Source organism: Pogona vitticeps, chromosome 2, assembly GCF_051106095.1.
Source record: "Pogona vitticeps strain Pit_001003342236 chromosome 2, PviZW2.1, whole genome shotgun sequence".
NCBI lineage: Eukaryota > Metazoa > Chordata > Lepidosauria > Squamata > Agamidae > Pogona > Pogona vitticeps.
The window spans coordinates 297,671,210-297,693,947 of NC_135784.1; the positions used below are offsets into that span (position 1 = coordinate 297,671,210).

A 22,738-nucleotide genomic window follows, 5' to 3' on the forward strand; every position below is an offset into this window, starting at 1 on the left:
ACCTGCAACTTTGTCAATGTTTGTATTAAATATACTTTTAATAAACCTGGCAACCAATTAATCTGGGCACTCTTTAATCAATCAAATTGTTTCACCTGATTCATTGACTGAATAGCACAGATCTAGTCATCTGGCTTAGCTGTGGCAGGAAGCTTTGTTCATAAGGAAGTCCCTTAGGGAAATACAAGACTTACCTATTAACATTTTTCTTCCACCTTTCAATTCAGGAGTTGTTTCAGTGGGGGATGGGACAGAGGCAATCTAGGCTAGTGAAAAGTCAGATCAAAGGGATTTTGAATATAAATAAGGAATACTGCCTGGCCAGCATTTAAACTGAGTTGTTTCCTGCAGATGACACTGAGATGGTCCTGTGCAATGAACCAATCTGCTTTAATAGATATTATATGGGAGAGGGCTCCAGTGCCAGCCTGACATTTTCTCTTGCCAATTCAAGGTTTACTACACTTAATGTTGATTTTAATTTCTATGGCACTAGAAGGAGAAAATCCTGCAAGGTCCTCCCCAGTGGCAGTAAAAACCAAGTATTAAATATGCAATGATTTGCCATCCTTTTATGATATCTCTACACAGCTTACAGAGCAAGCTACCTCTCTCTGCTCAATGGCAGGGCAGGCTCTAAGTCCCCATTTCAGCCTATCTTGTACAGAAGAGAGCAATCCCATCACCAGAAATGGGTCAACCTCTGCCTTATACTGTATTAACATGGAGACTCCAGGACAATGTGACCTTGAAATCTAAACAGTTTCATTTGTAAAGAAAAGGGCAGTGTCTCTTAAAAACAGATATCCTTTGAATAGTTTAGATTCTTAATTCCGCTGGGAGCCATCAAGACTAGTGCTACATTAATGGTGTGGTATAGAAATGAAATCAATCAATTAATTAATTCTTGTTGTCTATTGATATTAGTCTTCATGTGACCAGTTCCCTTCCACTGCTGAAACACAGGCAGAACTTTGGAGACAACTGTTATCATGGTAAATAATAATTGCTGAGATGAAAAATGTCACTTGATATTGTTTTGACAGCCAGTACTTCATGAACACAACACAAAAGGAAGTGTACATTTAATCAGTCTAGCAGGAAGATCATTATGATCTTAAAAGATTTAGTCACAGAATTATGACAAGTGTTTCCAGTTGGATTCCCTCCAGAGTAACAAAGCAAAACCATATAAAATTTCCCCCCTGGTCTGAAAGCTAATCTGTCCTGTCATTAACAGAAAGCTGTATCATTTTTATAGTAGCCATAATTACGTACAATAAGATATAATACATGCTATTTAACACAATTTAAAAGGCAATGTGTCTCTATTAAATAAGGCTGCAAGATAGAGTTTTCTCACATTAATTCCAATTTGTTCTTGCCTTTGCATTTCAATTATGTGACAAATAATGGATTTTCAGTAGTATACCTTATAAGACCTATAGTTCCCTCACTGCTTTCACATCTTGCTAAAACAAAGTTACCAATGTCATCCTAACTGCCTATATTACACAGTTTGGGACTGCAGAATCTTGCCTCGTCATATCAGGTAATTCCACACCTTTATGCGGAAGATACAGCTGGGGAGGTAATACCAGATTAGTGTTTCCTGCACCAAATGTGTAAATCTTAAAATAACCTGTCTGCCCACATAAATGTCCACATGCACTGCATCTGGAAAGACTCACTAGATTGAGGCTGCCTAGAGCGGTGTATTGCTCATGAGACCACAGATGCAGTCTAGGTGTTTCGAACATTGCCCAAGAATTGAGATGCTAGTCTGTCAAATGCAACCCTAGAATTCTCATGAATATGATTGAATTATCTTTATTGGTGGTGAGATGGCTTCATGTTTTACAGTTAGCATAGTGATTTTTGTAACTACTAATGGAATATTTTTGTTTGTTCATGTTTATTTCAATATTACTTCCAACTTTTAATATCCTTCAACTAACTGTAAATGCTCAATATAAGACAATTCCTAATAATCAAAATTAAGTGGGCTTTCTATTTCAGTCATGATGAGAATGGCAGGTTACTCACCTGTAATTGTAGTTCTTTGAGTGGACCTCTGTGATTCACACTGCAGGTGATCCGCGCCTGCACGGAGCCATTTCGGAATATTCTAGAGCTTCTGCTGTAGCAAAAAACACATTAGAATAGACCTCTCCCCCTTGGTATAAGTACCTTGGCGCCAGGACTCTCCCTTCAGTTGTGTCAACTGCTGCAAGGAGAAAAATATTGCATGGCGTGACAGAGGGGAGGTCGGGTGGGATGTGTGAATCACAGAGGTCCACACGAAGAACTACAGTTACAGGTGAGTAACCTGCCGTTCATTGTGGCCTCTGTGAATCACACTGTAGGTGACTAGCAAGCTGTCTTACCCAGAGGCAAGGTGTCACACCAAGGCAGAAGCCAAAACAGCACGTCTGAATGCCACATCAGACTTCTGTTGAACATCTAATCTATAATGTCGGACGAAGGTAGATGGTTGTGCCCACGTAGCTGAGGTGCAGATGTCAGGGAGAGGCACACCATGTAGGAATGCTGTAGAGGCCACCAACGGCCTGGTGGAATGAGGGCGAATGGCTTGAGGGACCAGTTGTCGAGCAAGCTGGTATGCAAGCTGAATAGTAGAGGCAACCCAGCTAGAGATTGTCTGGAGGTGATTTGTAGGCCTTTGTTACGAAGTTGATAACTGACAAAAAGGCACAGGGAACGCCAAAAGGGTTGCGTTTGTGACAAATAAAAGGAGAGGGCCCTCCTGATGTCCCAAGTATGAAGAAGTTGTTCACGGGTTGTAGATGGTGATGGAAAGAAAGATGGGAGGACCAGTGGTTGAGAGAGATGAAACTGAGACACCACTTTATGGAGGAAGGAGGCATCAAGGAACAGCTTTAATTTATCAGGATCGAGTTGTATATAAGGATAATCATGCCGTAGGGTCGTTAGGTTGCTTGCTGAGCAAGCTGAAGTAACTGCAACGAGAAAGGCTGTTTTGAAGGAAAGCAGACGGAGATCTGCTGAGGCCAAGGGTTTGAAAGGAGGTTTAGTGAGTTGTTGCAAAACTAAGGTCAAGGACCATTGTGGAGAGGGGCAAGTGAACATCTGGGTAAGCATGGGACAATCCCTTAAGAAAATGCTTGAGTGTGGGATGTCTGAAAAATCGAGCCACTGGAGAGGTCGGTGGTTGGTATGAGATGATTGCCGAGAGATAGACTCTGATAGACAAGAGAGTAAAGCCAGAAGATATGAGATGGAGCAAATATTGGAGAACCATGGAGAGAGAGAGAGACGGGTTGATGGCAGAAAGGGAAAATGCTGTAGTCAAAGATTGAAATCTTTTCCATTTATACAGGTAAGCTTTCCTACTGGAGGGCTTCTTTGCTTGACGGAGAATGACCATCAAGGAGGGAGAATCCTCCATGCTGCCAGATGATGCCAGCTGTTCTTAGCCAGGAGAAACGTCTAAGCATGACAGAGACAGCCATGGATTTAGCTGTGGCGTCTACCACGTGTTTGGCAGAGAACATTTGCTGTTTGGCGACAGAGAGACTCTCCTGTTGGAAGGTTTGTGCTAATACTTTTTTGTCTTCTGGTAAAGAGTCAAGAAAAGTGACCATATTATCCCAAACAAAGCATTGCTATGCCCCCATAGCTCCTTGGTAATTAGCTACCCTCATAGTAAAAGCCGCTGATGAGTAAAGCCACTTGCCCATACAGTCGATTCTTTGACTGTCTTTGTTAGGTGGGATAAGGGACTGTCAGTTTCAAGATTGGGATTGTGAGGCCTCAACAAATAGGCTGGCTGTTTCTGGAGAAAAGTGCTCCAGAATCATGTATCCAATAGATATTATCGATTCTTTTCAAGACTGAATGAGAGGAGGCTGGTTTAGTCCAGGATTGCTGAGCGGTGCTAAGAAGAGATGGTAGCATGGAAATATGTACTGGGGTAGTTGTGTCCTTGGAAATAGGATCATAAAGTAGATCTGCCAGTTTGGTTGTGGGGCGATGGATTTGAAGATCCAGTGACTTAGCCATGCAGATCATGGGTTGAGTGTAAGTTTGAAAATCCTTTGCTGGGGATGGAGGATCTACATCTGTGAGGTCAAAATCTGGCAATATGAGAAGCACAGATGGAGTTTGTGGTCGAGAGCCATGTTCTGAGACCTCGGCATCAAGCCTGGAATCAATAGAACACTGATCAACTTCAGTATCGAGAGGATGTTGATCATAGTAATGTCTGCCACTGAAGAGTGTGGCACATCCATGGACATTTGTCGATGTCGAGAGTTGTAGACCTTCAATGTCGAAGGTGCATCCACAGACAGAGGTAAATAAGATGGGATCTCGGTGTCGAGGTCTGTGTCTTGCTATTGATGGACCATATGTCTAGGTTGGTGCCATTGTTGAGGGCTAGCAACCGAGAAAGATTGAAGTGGAGCGTCCATGGACCAAGATGGATACTGAGGGTCATTGATATCAGAACCAGTATCTCTATGGTGTCAAAAGGGCGGCTGAGGCTGATTTGGTGGACACATAGGTAGGGTCTGTAGAGTAAATCGAGTCTGGGGATGCCGAGTGAGAGGAGTGATTTCCATCATTTTGAGTTGGAAAATATGTAATCACAGGGGCTGCGAATGCTTCGCAGGTGGAAGCGTGTTTCTTGACTGCCCTGATTTTTACCAGTGATTGATAAAGAGTCAGATGATGGCTGCATGCCTCTAAGTGATAAGACCTCTTCGACATGGAAGATTGTCGAGATGGAGGTTTGTGACGTGATGCTAATACCGGACCGGAGGCGGCGGCTGGTCGAGCATCCACAGCCGGCAGGTTAGAGAAGCACTGACTGGGGCAAAAGTCTACCTGATGAGTGTGCTGTGCACATGATTGATCGACACGCACTTGTGGAATGTGCCTGATAGTGGACCAGTGGCCTTGGAGGCTGGCCCAATGACACAGAATAGGGGACTGTGTCCAGCTGAGGTTCGGGTTCCTCTTTCTCTGGGGAGGCGTCAGTGGACGGATTAGGAGGAGAGATAAGAGTGCTGGGGAATATTAGGCGAGGAAGTAAGACGGTCTACTCGCTTGTCCCATGTTGGTAACTGAGAAACCATTTGATGAGATGGAAGTTTGTCATCACAGGGTGAAGCTACAGAAGTTAAATCGCCAGGTTTGGAAACCTGCTGTGGAGAGACTGCCGAGGTCTTTGATTTGGTTTGTTTAAATCGTTTTGGTTGCTGGGGACTGGGAACTGGATCGGAAGGAGGCTTTCGCTTTTCAGAAGGCTTTGATGTCAAAGTTTTCTATGTCAGCTGTTTAGGCCTATGTGTCTTAGAAGTTTTTGATGAAGTGGAAGGCACATCAGAGTGAGATGGAGTAGGGGAGGAACGATATTTTGATCCTCCTGCAATGGCCTTTTCCATGGCTTTGGCTTTTGAGGTGGTTTTACACGCAGTTTGAGCCATAGGTTTTGCCATTTGCAAACACTGTTCCCAGAGGCGGAGTCTGAGTTGAGATGGATATTCCGAAGAGGCTCCGCGCAGGCACGGATCACCCACAGTGTGATTCAAAGAAGCCACGAAGAAGAACAAAGATTCTTCAGCAGAGTTACCTAGTCTAGTTGGACATAAGATACGGAAGACTGAGAATTTAGTCAAATTGCCTGTACCTTCCTCTTCTGCTAGGGGTGAGCTCCCCAAAGAATATTTAAATCATCCCTCCACTCTGAAAGTATTATACATTTATTTTATCATTTAACAGCACCATGAACAACTTTCGAAGAACAATGCATTCTAAGATCAACCTTCTCCAGTTAGCTATTTTTCCATTCAAAAGAAGACTGAAATCAGTCCCTGGACAGCTTTGTCTACAGTTCTAGAATGATGCTTTCCTGAGATGGTAGAACAAATAACTGGGGACTACAAAACTGCTGCAAATTGCTGACAAGAAACAGGGGGTTCACTACTTTTATGTAGTGCTCGGGAGGTGTGATCCATTTGACCACTGTTGGAAATACTAGATTAAATGGTCCTTTGGTACGATCCAGAAAGAGGTTGTTACTTATCTGTTTTTATTTTGAAAAAGAGACTTACAAATGGATTACGATGAACGCCTTGATAGTAAGAGCTGCTTTGCAGTGAAGTGGACTATTTTGGAATTTGACAGCCTCTCCTTTACTGGTGGTTTTTGAACAGAAGTAAGAAGGCCATCTGTCAAGGACGCATTGGCTGTGCACCTCCTGCATTGGCAAACGACTGGACTAGATGACTTTTTGTATCCCTACAGTTCTATGAAATACAGTATTAAAAGGTACAGGAGCAATAGAAAGTTTGCATGATTCCATCACTCCCAGACCACTTGAAACAGAGTTCATGGCCTTTGCTCTATTGTTGTTCTAGTCTTGGTTTCTTAGCTTAAATAACTTCTTCACAGCCCCAGAATTTAAACTAAAATATAACACCATTAGGTGCTGCAGAGGTCAATTATGTTTAACTGCCTAAGGAATTCTAAAAATGCAATTTAATAGTCTGAAGGTGTGAAGTTCATGCACACACAGGTGGACCTAAAAGGTGCCAATTATTTACTGACTTAACTGCTGCTACTACTACTGAGAAAAAGTATTCAGGCTGCCTTTCTAGAACTCTAGCCAATTGCACATGGAGTACTTCTGAGTGCAAAAACATTTGAAGATTCCCAATATTCAGGGAGTAGGACATTGTCCAGAAGATCTAGAAAGATTCAAAATGCTCCCTTCTGCCTGCAAGCAAAATGCAACAAATTCCAGGAGAGTATACAAGGCTTGTACGCTTGCAATCTGGCCAGGAACTGAAGTCTACATGTAGCAAGTGGAATGGATTTCAAGTGCATCTTAGTTTGGTGTCCCAGCTTGTCAATTTAGCTAGGATAGGCTTTATCCAGTCCTAAGAAAGGAATGTAACAATAGCATTGCACTGAGAATAGTTGCAAAACCTGTTCATTGCAAATCTCTGTACCTGTGTTTTTATAAAGCAATCCTACCTGCAGATAGCTGGAAAGCACTCCTGGAGTCCCTTCTTCTTGACTAGTGAACCTTCAAGACAATACATGATGATATCCATAACCTACAAAGAAAAAGCAAACCATAAGTCACTGTTATTTACACAATATTGGTAAATGGAAGCCGGTAGAGGATTGGATACAATAGACAGATGTACAGTCTCCTGCTAAAGTGCACAAGGCTGATCACTGCATTGCATTTCTGACCCTGTGTACAGTGGTGCCCCGCATAGCGAGGTTAAGCCGTTCCAGATTAACCCTTGCTATGTGGAATCGTCGCTAAACGGGTAGGGGAAACGTATTGAAACTAAGTTTAATGCGTTCCAATACCTTGCTTACTTACCCATTCAGCGAGGATTCCCCTTGCCGGCAGCCATTTTCGCGCCCTCGCTAAGCGAGGGCAGGGCGTGAAAACGGCTGCCGGTAGCCATTTCCGGGCTTCCAGCGGCCATTTTGGAACCGCCGATCAGCTGTTCGGCAGCTCCAAAATGGCCGCGCAATACCCGATCTTCGCAATGCGGGTTTTCCCCATTGCGAAGATCGGGTATGTTTCCGTATAGCGATCCCGAAAAAGGGATCGCTATACGGAAACATCGCTATACGGTGCACTCGCTAAGCGAGGCACCACTGTATGTCTATCTGCTTCACAACCAGCACCATAATGACTCCTGTAGAGGAGACCCTTGCACAAAGTACAGCATAACTAATAGCTCAATGCATTTGGCAGTAGTTAAGACAAACATGGGGAAGCAGTTTCAAGCAATCTCCATGAGAAATGAAAGAATGTACAAAGCCAATGATTTCATGATCAAGGTACTATCACATACAAGTGATAGTGAGCCACCAATATAGCAAGCAGTTGATCATGTCCTTGAAGATGTTTTTTCCCCCAGTTAGGAAAAAGCAGGCCACCTTATTCTGTATCAGATCATTTGTCCCTCTAGCATATTATAGCTATACTATCAGAGGCGCTCTCGGGTTTCAGTAAAGAGTCTTTCACAGCCCTACCTAAAGACACTAGGGACTGCATCAGGTCTATCATTGAGCCACAGCCTTTTGATTAGCTTATCCTACTTTGTACGTTGTTACAAGTAACATTTATTGTCCTTGAAATACTCTACAAAGGCCGCAATTCCTTTTACCAGCAGGTGGGCCAATGAAAAGGCAATTGCCCTGTCTTCTCAAATACAGGACAGACACAAACACAGATGTCTTCACACCTTAAAGCCAGGTAGAAATTTTGAGATCAACAGCCTGCCAAAGAGAAACACACAAGTAATAAAATATAGTCTTACCTCTACAAGGAGATCCACTACATCTGTTGGCATTTTTTCAATAAGGATTTCAATAACTCTCAGGATCTCTCCTTTTGCCCGTGCCAGCGTAGAGGTATGAATGTTCTGTTGAGACTGAGTATTCGCTTGGAGAGCAGTATGCCGATGTACCTACAGAAACAGCAAATTTATTAGGGATGCTTACAATTTTTCCCCCATTCAATTTTCTCCTTGTTTTATTTGCCAAGTACCACAGTTGTGTTAGTGTCGCATCATTCTTCCATTTTGAACATGTCATGCTTGACTTATACTTTGCTGCACATTTCAATTTACATTCCCCCTTCTTTTCAGGTTATCAGCGCACAAGAGTACAAACGAACATTTCTCCTTGTTTAATGTTAAAGTAATTTTAACAGGGATTGCATAAGGATACTTTTTTTACACTGTGATTTAATCAATGCACATATGCGTTGATGAACAGTGGCAACTCTGGAGGAAGAGATATAACGCAAAAACTGTGGCAAACTGAGCATTCACCAATTTCAAATTTTATTTTAGAAATTCTGTAGGTTTAACCAGAAGGTGAATGGGATGGAAAACAAAGAAGATCTGACTCATAGAACACTAATGAAACAGAATGAGAACATCTGCTCAACTCTAAAGATTATATGTATTATCTGCCAAACGTGACCAATTAATGTATTTAACCCTTTCCAAAAGATTTTCAGTAATTTTCCAGTAATACATTTACAGTTATTTTTTTCCCAACATAACACTACCTTTAAAGGACTTTAACGATTTTTCAAAAGTAAGCTCTAATTGGTAGAGATTATTTTTCACAAGTAATCATATTGAGTATCAGAGACAGAGGTCTCATAACTCCACCTGATAGGGCTGTCAAGCTCAAAAACATCACAAATGAATCATCTTTATTCTGAAGTATGGCTTAAGAATAAATGTCATTTACACATGAAACCAGTTGTTACTTTAAGTTTTGTAAATATGTATTGTATGTTTGCAATCCTTCTCGTTAATGTCAGGGAGGTTATAAAAGTAGACTCAAGTATCTTGTTAGCTTCTCCAAATGTAATCCTTTCTCTGGATAGTTCTTCAAAGCAACAGCCTAAATACATTCTGGAAGCAATGGTAAGACTGTTATTTTAGGGCAGATATTTAGAGATCAAGGTTAAAAGATATGTTATTGTGGGGAAAGGCGGTGGCTACTCACATCTATAGACCTTTTCTGGGCCTTTATGGCTGAAATCCTGTTGTGCCACTATGTAAAACAGGTGACTTTTGGAGGTAAATTGCCTCATGCCATGTCATGTGACTTGGAGCGCAACAAATAATACCTACTGAGATTTCTCAGTGTGAGGTAATTCACCTCCAAAGGTCACACCTTTTACATAACAGTACAATAGAATTTCAGCCTTTGAAATGTTCACTGTTAGGAATAGCAACGGCAGAGGAGGAGCATAGATGTTATATCTAGTATACTGAAGAGCTCTGACAGAGGTGTCTTCAACAGTATAGGGACACAGAGATAGACTCTACGTAGCTGATGTCCAATTGTAGCCTCTGGGAGGCACTGATAACCCAGTTCAAGCCCATTCGTATTACCCATCCTGGATGTTGTATCTTAGTCACAGTGCACTGTGACAGAAGAAATATGCTACAAATATGCATTGCATTATATTTTTGAATACTGCTGTTATCTTAGAGGCTCATATATTCGTATAACCACTCTGCAGGTTAGTCAATGGATCTAGAGCTGGATTCAAACATTATTTTGCTATTGCTACCTTTCTTAAATGTTATCTATACCTTGTTTATGTGTGTACCCATACAGCATACAAATTCTGATGTATGTATTTCATACACATATGCCACTATACCTCCTAGGAAGAAAGTAAAATTTAAATATTATGATATAAAAGGGATAGACAAGTCAATTTACAAACATCTCTTGCTACTGAAGTAAATGTCCCTTCTGAAGTGGAGGGTCAGAAGCAATGGAAAAGTTCCTTTGCTCACCTCCTTGGCAATAGTTGTTATGAAGGCGGGTGGTCTGGCCGTGGCAATGAGCGAGAGAGCGTGTCGTGCAGAGCGGGCGGAGTCAGCTGCAGGACTCAGAGGCAGTCCCATTGTGATGCTAATCAGAGATCAGACAAAGAGGGAAGGGGGAGGAAGGAAGAAAAGAAGCATTAGAAATATAGAGTGAAAAGATTAGACACAGCTTATAATGTCAGTTCAAGGTCAACGGGAGCACTCAAACAGTTAGAATATAATGGACTTCCAACAATGAGCAGTGATTAGGAGTCAGGGTGTTCTAGCATCTAATACAAAATCAAATAATTAACCATGAAGATTGAAAACCGTATGTGCATCTGTCAAAAGTGTTAAAAAGAACTTGTTAACAAATTGTCCAGCTGTAGTACTGAATACATATCAAGAACTGAGGCCAACGCAAATGTACAGTGTGATGCAAAACACACACACACACACACACACACACACACACACACACACATTGAAATTGTATATTTTATTTCTTGGATAAAGTTTGAGTGAAACTATGGACATAACTCTGTCACTACCATTATTCCAGTCAGCTTCTTTCCAGAAGCTATTTCAGAAACACTTCTTTCTCCTGCCAGGCGGTGTAAAAGAGCACTGGAAATAGTGGTTTCATTTCCGTATCTGTTTCCTCTTTTAACTCACCTTGTTTCTAACTACAGAATTTCTAGGAGAACAGCCATGTCTAAAATTCTTGTGTCTAGCAGCTATCCTGAAATGGGGCTCATACATCCTGGGTGTGTGTGTTTGTGTGTGTGTGTGTGTGTCATCATGGCAAACTTGAAGGGGGCCACAGACTAGAAACAATTCTTCACACATCACCTTCTTAAAGTTTGTCATACAAATTATACAATCCTGATTTGGCCTGTACTTCTTTCATATTGTGTTTATGACCATGGCCAAAAAAAAAAAGTTGAGAATGGCTGGTCCACTGCTTTGAATATTGCTGAGAAATCTTTATTGGGAGACAGAAGAACTGCTTCTTTCTTAACACTGCCAGTTTACACTCACATACTGGAAAGGATATGTTCCACAGTTTGCTATGAGGAACAAACCGCAAAACAATGAATAATTTAAAGAATTGAAAACAGACACCTTCAAATGCAGTGCAGTAGCATATCACTTTCACAGGATAAAATTGACACTGGAATCTATATTTTGATGACGTACTGCTTGTACAGGCATATGGATAACACAATTAAATAAACTGAAACATGAATATAAATGGATTCCCTCCTGCTTAGACAGGTTGCATTTATGAGAATCTTGAGTGAAGCTGTGACGTACAGTGGTGCCCCACAAGACGATGTTAATTCGTTCAATTGAAATCGGTGTTTTGCGAAAACACTGTCTTTTGAAAAGCATTTCCCCATTGGAATGCATAGAAATCCGTTTAATGCTTTCCAATGGGGAAGGTCAACGTCCAGCGAAAATCACCCATAGGGAAGCCATTTTGCAAAGCACCGATCAGCTGCAAAAGTCATCATCTTGAGAAAAATGGTCTGTGAAGCACAGACCAAATCATCGTCCAGTGAAATCCCCCATAGGAAAAACTGTTTTGCGAATCGCTATAGCGATCGCAAAATGTCATCGTCCTGCGGATTACCCGTTTTGCGGGGTGATCATCTAGCGGGGCCCCACTGTACCTCCTTCAAAACATGGTGACCTGCAGAATCTGCACAAGAAGCATGGCTGAGTTAAAGTAAGGTACAGCTGTCTCTGTTCCTTGCTATGGCATACATTCTTAGCTTAAACCTAAGTGAGACAGTGGAGGCAGAACTACACCTAAATCAGTTCTGTCCAACTACATAGTGCTTTGCAAGCATTGATAAATTATTCTTTCTTTTGTCCATGGAAGAGATATTGCTAGTTGGAAAACTTCTGATTTATTTCAAGTCTGAAAATCTACTTTGCAACAGTACATCTTCTTAATAATAAACATTAGAAATTAAATGCGGAAGAAGGTCCAGTTCTAATATAACAGTTTTGACATCATGAAAAAGGTTTGGGCTTGAATGTTTCCTCATTTTATTCTATATTCAAATTCCCTCCCTCTCTTCCTGGTGTGAATAAACTGTAGAAACTAACAGACACAGGTCAGAGAGTGCAATGGAGCAGTCTGAAAAAGCCTAATCCCTATTACAACATATGAAACAATACCTGGCTGTTACATATTGGATTTATGAGGGTGGGTGTTTTATTTTTATTTTATTTTGGCAATTTCAGCTAACTTCATTTCCACGTAACCATGTCACATTCTGCGTTATTCAGGAGTGTCTGCTACTGGCCCTGAGGATCAGTTTTGGGGTCAACACACAGGTCACCACAGCAAAAGAAGATGGCAGAGTTCCTATTCTGTGAATGGGACACTGAAGTAACTTTTTTTTTAATTGCCACTAACTGTCAGAAGAGGGAACAGCTCTCCTAGCATGTTGTAATTCCCTATAACTGGAGCCAAAATAATCTCAAACAAATGAGCTTTTAGCACCACTGATTACAATTTGCCCCCACAAGTTAATCAACTTAAAGTCTAGGAGATTAACCGGTCAAATAAAGGTTGCAGCTTACTGAAAAAGTGGTGCATCCATATACAATGCATGTAAGACTGAAGAATCAAGAAAGTGCAACAGCTAAAGCATCATCTCTATCTGCATCACTCAGAGAAAGTACACACCTCCGGAATCCCCTTCCAAAGCGCCACCATAGTGTAATCTTTCCCATCTCCTCAATCCCAACTTTGCCCCATCTATGTGACAGATTCGTAATGTGTTTATATTATGCAGTGGGTGTGGGTGCACTCTGGCAACTGTTTTACATATGACCTGCAAATCAATATAGCTCCTATATTTTATATTTATATTTCTGCCCTAAGATAGATCTATGTGTTCTTTCGGCTTCCTCCTCCTTCTCTTAGGCAAAGCACAGATTTTTCTAAAAACCAACAAACTCCCTTGTAATTCATTAATGACACTCTGTAGTGTTAGTACATGGCCAGAGATTAGCCCCCTCCTGTAGCTGGGCCAGCTGGTCTGTCAGAGCAAAAACTGTGCATGAAAGAACAGGCACTTTGCATCAAGGCTGGAGACCAAAATAAAGGCAGATGCAAAGCTAACACGGCTAAGGGAGTGCCAAGGCTAGTCCCTCTGATTATATATTTGACGGAGGAATTTTGCTCTTCCACTACTGACTCTTCCACACATAGACTGCTGCCATGCAAGAAATCATTTCTGCTGCTGCTGTTGTTGGGTGTCATCAAGTCAGAACTAACTTACAGCAACTCTAATAGGGGGTTTCAAGGTAAGTGAGATAGTTAACTAGTGTTTTTAGCAATTCCACTCTCCCAGTGAGTTTCCATAGCTGAGTGGGGATTCAAACCCCAGTATCCGGAGTCCTAGTCCATCACACTGCTGCACTTAGAATAAAATACACATCTGTAGCTAAAATGCAATACTTATTCAGGGTTGGGGCATACGTCAGTGGCAAAGCACAGGCTTTGCAGAGAGAAAAGTCCTAGGTTCAATCCCAGACACAGCCACTTAAAATGCTCAGGGTCAAAGCAAGAGGAAGAACCTTCTCTGTTGGACCCTCGGGAGAGCCAGAGCCAGCCAAAGTTGATGATACCAGGCCTTTTACCTAGTTGCACTAGCACAGCAAAATTGGCCTAACTTTTGGAGGCAAATTGTTCCAAGTTAAAAAAATCACCATATGACTCAGGATCCAACAGATCATATCTAGAGTGATTTCTTAACTTAGGGCAATTTCCCTCCCAAAGGTATGCTATTTGCTTAGCTACACAGGAGGATTTTGGCCAGCATTAGGCAGCTTTCTTAAGATATTACTACAAAATGTTTATTAATTGATACGAATGTACAAATAGTAAGTATATCATCTAAGGCAATATTCCATGGTGTAGACACATTTTCATTTATACGGGTTGTTTTTACAGGAAAAGGTAAAATAAAAATATTTTAAATAATAAATAATAAAAATCCCAAACCACTGACTAATTAAAGTATTTAATGAAGATGGAAAGAATGTATCTGTGAAGATTCTCAGTCATCCATGTGAGGTTATCTGGACGTTGAGTCATGGCAACTGGACTTCTTTCTTAATAGGTTGGAAAGTTTTACTACTCATCCAAACAGCTTCTTCAGACTGAGGAGAGTTGGTAGAGATTCATGGTATATCTGCCTCGTTGGCCTATTCAGACCAGGGGGAAGTGAAACCAACACGGAGGATGTATCAGGGGTCTCCTACCAACTTTCCTCAGAGTGAAGAAGCTACTTGGATGAGTAATGAAACATTTCAATATAATAAGAAAGAAGTCCAGTTGCCATGACTCAGCTTCCAGATAATGGAAATAATGTGTTGGTTTAGATAACATCATGAACAGAATCTTCACCTGCTAGATGTAATTCATTGTTTTCAGTCCTGTGGAGGACCTCCAAGCAAGACAGCTCAATTGGACTGTGTTGTATTTGTGAAGCCTACAAAGGTACTGATCATCACTTAGCAGTTGGGACTCACATGTGTTACACCAATGTAGGCAGTACCAGTGAAACCACCACTACATAAATTACAACAAAAAAAAGGGTACAAACCGTCTCAGTATGAAAGGAGAAAGAATTCATTTACAAAAGATAACAGAAATTCAGCTGCAGCAAATTCTAATTTCTGGTCAAAGAGCTGCACCTCTTTAGGTTTTCCCTTGTAAGAACATAAGAACATAAAGACAACCCTGCTGGATCAGGCCAAGGGCCCATCTAGTCCAGCTTCCTGTATCTCACAGTGCCCCACCAGATGCCTCGGGGAGCACACAAGACAACTAGAGACCTGTCTCCTGATCCCCCTTCCCCTGCATCTGTATTTTGAGGTACCTTCCTTTTAAGCCTGGAGATTATACATCCCTATCATGTCTTGTAACCTGCGATAGACTTTTCCTCCAGGAATGTGTCCTATTCCCTTTTGAAGGCATCTATGCTAGATGCCATCACCACATCTTGCGGTAAGGGGTTCCACAGTCTAACAACACGCTGCGTAAATAAACATTTTCTTTTGTCTGTTCTCACTCCCCCAACACTCAATTAGAGTGGATGTGTAGGTGAAGATGCTAACTATAATACTATTTAAGCTAAAATGATCTGAGAGCAAGCCAACAAGTGTGAAAAAAGGCAAATGTTATTTTTGACTACATTAACAGAAGTACAGTCTCCAAATCAGGTGAAGAACTCATTCCTCTCTATTCAGCACTCATCTTAAGTTCTTTGTTTAGTTCTGGACACTGCACTTTAAGAAGGATGCAGACAAACTGGAACAGGTTCAGAGGAAGGCAACAGGGTGATAAGAGGAATAGAAACCAACTTAAGGGACTGGATGTTGTCATGTTAAGTGGCTTTGTCCTTAAAAAATAATTTCAGGCATGCAATGGGATAGTTGTGTAACGGTCTCATTTGGGGACCTTAAGATTGTTTTGAATCATCGAGAAAAGACCACATGAACCTGTGTCATATGGTCAGTTTCCCCACAATGCATCAAGGAAGTGGCTGGCATATTATCTTATATTCCACTAAGACTAAGCATCTATCATCAGACAGAATTTCCTATAAATAGGCAACAAGACACACTCAAGGATGCTTTCTCCAAGAAATGGTTGCTTGCCCATCTACTATAATTCTATCTCACCGAGGAGCACAAGGCAATATGCACGGTAACTGGTTCTCTCTCTGCACAACAATCTCAAGATAGCTGACTCAGATGCAGTGATTGGCCCAAAGTTATCTAGCAAACTCCTTTAACTGTAGATGATCTGAACCCCCCCTCCCGCCAATTCCTGGTCTGAAAGAATAACGATTATATCACATTGTCTCAATGGACTAAACATGGATTTTTGGTACAAATAAAATTTTAGGTGAAGAAAAATATTATGTTTTCTCCTTTTCACTATACAGTGGTGCCTTGACTTATGAGCATCCCAACATACAACCATTTTGAGTTGTGACCAGCTCCGGCCACAAAATTTTGCTTCGACTTGCAGCTGGAGCTTTGAGATGCAATCAAAAGAGGCAGGAGAAAAGGTAGAGAATTCAAATTAGAGGGCTAACCGTTAGTCGGCGGAGAGCTTCTTTGTAGCTCTTTCGCCCCAACGGTTAGTGTGCATGTGTTTGCAGAGAGGCTTCAGACTGCCTGGTGCTCCTTTCTGCTTCTGGGTGAGTCCATTTACAAGGTGGGTTGGGGGGGGTTATGTTTCTGTGCTGTGATTTTTTTTGTTTTGTTTTTTTGGTGCGTGTTTTTCCCCAGCCAATGGAGCTGGCTCTGTGTGTGTGTGTGTGTGTGTGTGTGTGTGTTTGTGTGTGTGTGTGTGTGTGTGTGTGTGTGTGTGTGTGTGTGTGTGTGTGTGTGTGTGTGTGTGTTTGATTTTTCCCCCCAGCCCCATGGCGTTCCAATGGAGCTGGCTGTATGTGGTTTTTTTTAATTTTCCGATGGAGCTGGCTGCAGGGGGGGTTTTATTTTTTCCACCCAGCCCCATGGCATTTCAATGGGGCTGTGTGTGTGTGTGTGTGTGTGTGTGTGGTTGTTTTTTTAAAAAAATTTCCCCCAGCCCCATGGCATTCCAATGGAGCTGGCTGTGGTGTGTGGTTTGTTTTTTAAAATTTCCCAGCCCCATGGCGTTCCAATGGGGCTGGCTGTGTGTGTGTGATTTTTTTTAATTCCCCCCCAACCCATCATGTTCTGATGGAGCTGGCTGTGGCGTCTGTGGGTTTTTTAAAATTTTCCCCCCAGCCCCATGGTGCTCCGATGGGGCTTGGAATTTTTTTTTTGAGTTTTTTTTTTGGTCTGGAATGGATTAATTGCATTCTAATGCATTCCTATGGGAAATGGTGCTTTGACTTATGACCATTTCGAGTTATGTCCATCTTCTGGAACAGATTATGGTCGTAAGTCGAGGCACCGCTGTATGATCATTTATGTAAGTCAGAAATTGATGCAAACAGTTTCTAGATATACATATGAAGAAACTGAGAACTCATGTGCCATTCTATCAGGAATCCAAGAAAATGTTGTCCGTGCTTGCCCATGTCCACGTCTATTACAGAAACAAACATATTTCACTGTTTTGTGTACAGTATGGCAATTCCATAAATGTGAGACTACAAACAAAAAGGTCCTGACTCTCATGTTGACCAACGTATTTTCACATTAGAAAGTAGGAAGAGTGTTGTTGTTGTTTTTAAAATAGATTACTATTGTTTCCCTTTCCAAAAGCAAACTTAAAATATAATGGCTTTTTCTCGGATACTTTAGGAATTCAAAGTACAGTATGCATCTGGATGCTCTCACCTGAAGCACTAACACGTTCATATTTATTAGTTACCTTTCTATTTTGCCTAGAACCTTGCTCTTTCAAGACCCAATCCAAAACTCTGACCATCTGACCTTCCAGGAATCCTTAGGAAAACAGACTTTTAAGATTTCCGTTGAGAGAGATCCAGCAAAGAATGTGAAACTATTTTTAAAATGCAATTTTAAAAATCAGATTGGCAATGTCTGGTTTCCCTCTCTAGTTCTGCACATTCGAGAAAAAGGAATAAATGCCCTCCTCTTGGTAGAAATTTTTAAAATGCACCATCCCAAATAAACACATATGCTTTTTAAAAAATGAGAATACTTGGCAATCAGTTTAAATGCTTTTAGCACATTTTGTGTCACAGAGGGAGACCAAACATCACTAAAACACAAGAGTTAAATAAATTTGTATTAAGTGTGAGAAGATCATGTATTTGCCTCCCCATACCTGAAAAATCTGACTGTTCCCTTGGTCGAGAAATACTGTTCTTTTCCCAAATAATTATTTGGTTTGGAAGTATTTCAGCCCTAGTTTCTTAAGTCCACATTTACAGTCTATGTCTCGGATTCCAGGGCCCTACCTTGCATTTACACATACAGTATTTTCCTTATACAGTATTTTTATACTATCAAACTTTTGTTATGTTCCTTCCCATCATCAATTATTCTTGTCCAAAGATGAAAAGAGTAACTGCTCCCCCCTGAGCCCTGTTCCAGACCAAATTCTACTGAAACAGATGAGAGATTCGCAGAAAAAGTGTTGATAAATTCCTCTCAAATTGCTTTAAATTGAAAAAGAATCATCATAATAAGAGCCTGGCTTAATTACACTGAAGCATGCAAGACAAACTGTACAGAATAATCTGAATCAAACTGCAGCTTATAATTCAAAGGAGGAAAATTATGGGCAACAAAGATCCCTACAGCTGTTCAAGCCTAGAAATCAAAGCCTAATTAATGCTAGAAAAATGCTCTTAATCCTCCTGTGCAGTTCACTCGACGCATCTTCTACAGTCTAATCTTTTTTTCTGGGGAGGGGTGCACAAAATGGCAGGAAGAGAGAGCTGGGTTTGACCTGCAAAGGAGAAATTCAAAGCTTTCCAGCACACTACAGCCAGGAAATGTATTTTATTCAACACGTGCGCGCGCGCACACACACACACACACACACACACACACACACACACAAACACACAGCACACACAAAAAGATAAACACTGCATGTGTTTCCCTTTGTCAATAAATGTGAAGTGATTTTTTTCCCTCCCCCCTTCGGAACCACACGCTCGACATAAAAGCTCCTTTATAAACCATGCTTAACATCACAGACAGAAGCGAGGCAGCTGTGCGCTGTTATTGTGTGCACGGTAAATCAGGCACAAAAAAGGGGCAGCTCAGCAGGGCACCGGGAGGGTAAGATGCACACTTAACCCCCTGTACACTTTGTTGCTCCATTTCTTTCCATCTTAAGTCCCTCTGCAGTCAGTACTGTACCTGTCACGCATGTAACAGGCCGTTTTCAATCTAAATCTTGTTATGGATTAATAAGCAAACACTTTCTCGCTTATTTTGCAATTTATCATGATGAAAATTGCTTTGGTCTCCTCAAGGCTACATGCTGATACATTCATTTATTCAGCAGCTCTGTATACAGAGGGCAATACTAATCTTTATGACAGCTAGCGGTATAGCAGGAAGCATACAACAGCATCCTGAAAAACCATACTTGGGTGTTAAAATCTGCATGTAAACACACATTCACAGACACATGTGCACATACCCAAACTCCTGCTCTCCAAGCAGTTAAAAAGATTTTCATTAAATATATTTCAAGCTAGTATTAACATCACATACATGTTCTTGCTGAACCAGAAAATACGCTGCAATCGTAGCTATCGATATTTACCTCTGTATAATGCACACAAAAGATCCAAGTCATCAAATGACTCAGAACAATGACTAGGTACATATATTCATACGAGGAAGACTGCTGTGCATGCTGATTTCGTTCGCAAGAAAATCCAAAGTAATCACACGGTATTAACACACATATAGAACAAAGCAAAAACTGAAGCACTTTCATCATCATATAGTTTAGGATTACACAACTGGTGAAAGAATAGTGTCCACTAACGTTTAGAAGTGGCAAATATATCAACAATATAGCACCAACTATCATTCACTAATCAATCAACTATTAAAATACATATTTTCATTCATACCCATTAAATCATTTCTGATTGTTGTTGTTGTTTACTGCTGTCAGCTGATTAGTTTTCAAAAGACATGTACAGCTCTCCTTACACATTGAGAATTTAGATGCTAAAGCGATATTTTCTGATTGGGTGTTTAACAGGGGGAATTTTAAATTGGAGAAAAATCCTGAATCTTTCTGGAATGACTGGAGACTTGAGTGGTATTGTGTGTTTTTTTAAAAAAACAAATTTGTTGTGCTGCAAAGTGTAACAAAATGAGTCTACAGAAAATAATATGCAGGGCACACAAAGAAATCCTGATTTCTATCACCATGCATCTAATGCATTTGTTCACATGAGGGATGCAATTCTATGGCTTGCATTGGCTTGCATAAATAATTAATATGAATTGCAAGGAAATTATTGCAAGATTCATCAACGGTGTGAAAAGGGTGTGTGTTTGTGTGTGCATTTTGAGAGCCTAAAAGAAAGTCATGCAACTATATCCTTTTCTGCTACGTACAAGACTGTGCTGCCTCATCCCTGACATTTATAATCGCAGGTGCTGAACATGCTTCGAAATATAATTTTTGTGCTAGTACCAAACAGATCAAAACACATTCTTGTCACAGAGGTGACTTTATTATCTCTTGTTCTCTAGGCAAAAGCTATAAAATACTAACACTGCAGGATTACATGGATTACATGGTTTGTTCGCCCATTGAAAATGCAGTCGTCTCCTTTCTAAATTTGAATTGTGTCTACTTTTAATTTCATATCTGTGATTTTAACATATCTGTACATTACTTAGTGCTTTCTTTCTTTTTGGTAAGTCACTGAATACTCAGTGAACGGAAGAAGAACATGAAAATATTTACTAATAATAGGCATTCAGTGTAAGATATTATGGTATATTATGTTACAATCATAAAACAAAGGGCAAACAATCAGACAAAACAAATTTATATTTGATTCAAAAGACTTTACATGAAGAGCAAAAATTATAAAAATAAAATAATAGAATAGTTTAATATACTCTTCAATGGCAACAAAGTATAATGTGATAGGAAATTACACTTTTGTGTTTTCATATTTGTGAGGCTGTAGCATGGCTGTAGATAATCAAAACTGACTTTTTCATAAAGTGACACAGATCCACATACAAATAAAGATTCAGTTTGCTTTAATGGTTTTTTAAAATTCTGGAAAACAGCACCTAATTCAAAAAGTATAAATACAATACAACTGTTTAACCATCCCAAAAGACATGCTTTTTTTAAAAAATGAAAACCTGTATTTTGACCCTTTTTTGCTGTAGTCTTTGGCTGGTATAATAATATCTGACTTACAATTTTACATTTGATTATGAAAGTAACATTAAAATGTTTTAATATTTCAAGTTACAATAAAGTATAAATTTGAAACCCATCAACAACACAGTCACTGAGAAAAGACTTCTTAACCTTTAGGAGATAATACAAAAATAACCATCAATAATTTTTCCTCAAAAGAAAAAAAAAAGAAATATAATCTTGTTCAAGTCCAAAGGAAAATGTTCTGCACCCTATAAGAAGCATTTGAAGAGAACATGAACTAAAGCAGTTCACCAACCAAATGCTGCACAATATCTGTGCCTTTCACATCAAGGAAAAGCGGTTTAGCTGGAAAGGAAAAAAAAGCACTAATTTCCTCTTTTCTATATTGTATTCTATAAATATACTGACAGGAATTATTGCCCCAAAGAATAATCAGGCTATTTATCAAATATAACATATATACATAGTTCCACAAAATGAATAAAAATGATACTAAAAGTCCAGGATCATCTTAATTAACTATATTTCTTTTTCTTTTTTCATCCCAATCCTCTGGAATACGCCATATCATTCTTTAAATATTTTTTTCAGAAAAACAATGGGAAATGACTGTGTTGATTTTTTAAAATCTATTCACTCCCCCTCACACTACAGGCATCAGTGAGAAACTATATATGGCATTAATTTTAAATTTATTGCAATAGATTCCTCCTGCCCATAACAATCCAATTCTGTTAAAAATGCTGTTAATGTATTTTTTCATACCTTGTTTTTAGTACACACTTTAAGTCATAAAATAGATCAAACTATCCCTTCCTCTTTTAGCTGGTATAGTTTGTTACACTGCATTAATAGTTTTGAAAATTCCTACAGTATATGGAAAGTCTATTATTGTTTTTATTGCTTTTTCATATTTGTTTATTATCATGTCTACAGAACTGCCTCACAGTAAATTAGACAGCATGATTGGCTCTCTGAGAATTCTTTGAACAATATCACAATGATTCCATATGGTTAAAAAGGCTGCATATTCAATACAGATGTATTAAAAAATTCCAGTTTAAATAGCATGTCAGAAAATAAATGCATGTAATACAAATGGACAGCAGACAGACAGACACATACTTGTCACGACTGCATGTTATTTCAAGCCACATTTAAAGAGATTTTCTTCCATTCAGGTTAAAAAAGAAATTTTACCATCCCTGAAGGAAACTATTAATAGCCCAAGGCTGTCTGGTAGTTTGTGACACAAAGGAGGAATGAGATGAGTGAATAAATTTTCCTCCCGAGTACCTCTAATTTTTGGCCTTCCTTATTTATTGAAGTTACATGGGATTGTCCAGTTGGTTTTGAGCAGCTAGTTTCAACTATCAGGGAGTTGGGGATTGGATGTTTGAGAAGAAAATTGGTGTCATCCCCATGGAGGCGGTACAAATTCTCTGTGCGTCTCGACATAGGGTCTGAAGTGGATGGCTGGTTCCAAGCGTCC

At 40.1% G+C, this 22,738-nt stretch overlaps 1 protein-coding gene across 3 annotated transcripts in view; it reads right to left on the bottom strand.

The window, feature by feature from the left end:
- Window positions 1-22,738, bottom strand: part of WDR7 (WD repeat domain 7) — a 277,096-nt gene that overhangs the window by 57,128 nt on the left and 197,230 nt on the right. For all 3 annotated transcript variants that reach the window (XM_072992896.2, XM_072992895.2, XM_072992897.2), the window contains 3 exons: window positions 10,350-10,467; window positions 8,337-8,486; window positions 7,024-7,106 (listed from right to left, as the gene is read on the bottom strand). In XM_072992896.2, the coding sequence (XP_072848997.1) occupies window positions 7,024-7,106; window positions 8,337-8,486; window positions 10,350-10,467 (351 nt within the window). The remainder of the gene's footprint in view (window positions 1-7,023; window positions 7,107-8,336; window positions 8,487-10,349; window positions 10,468-22,738) is intronic.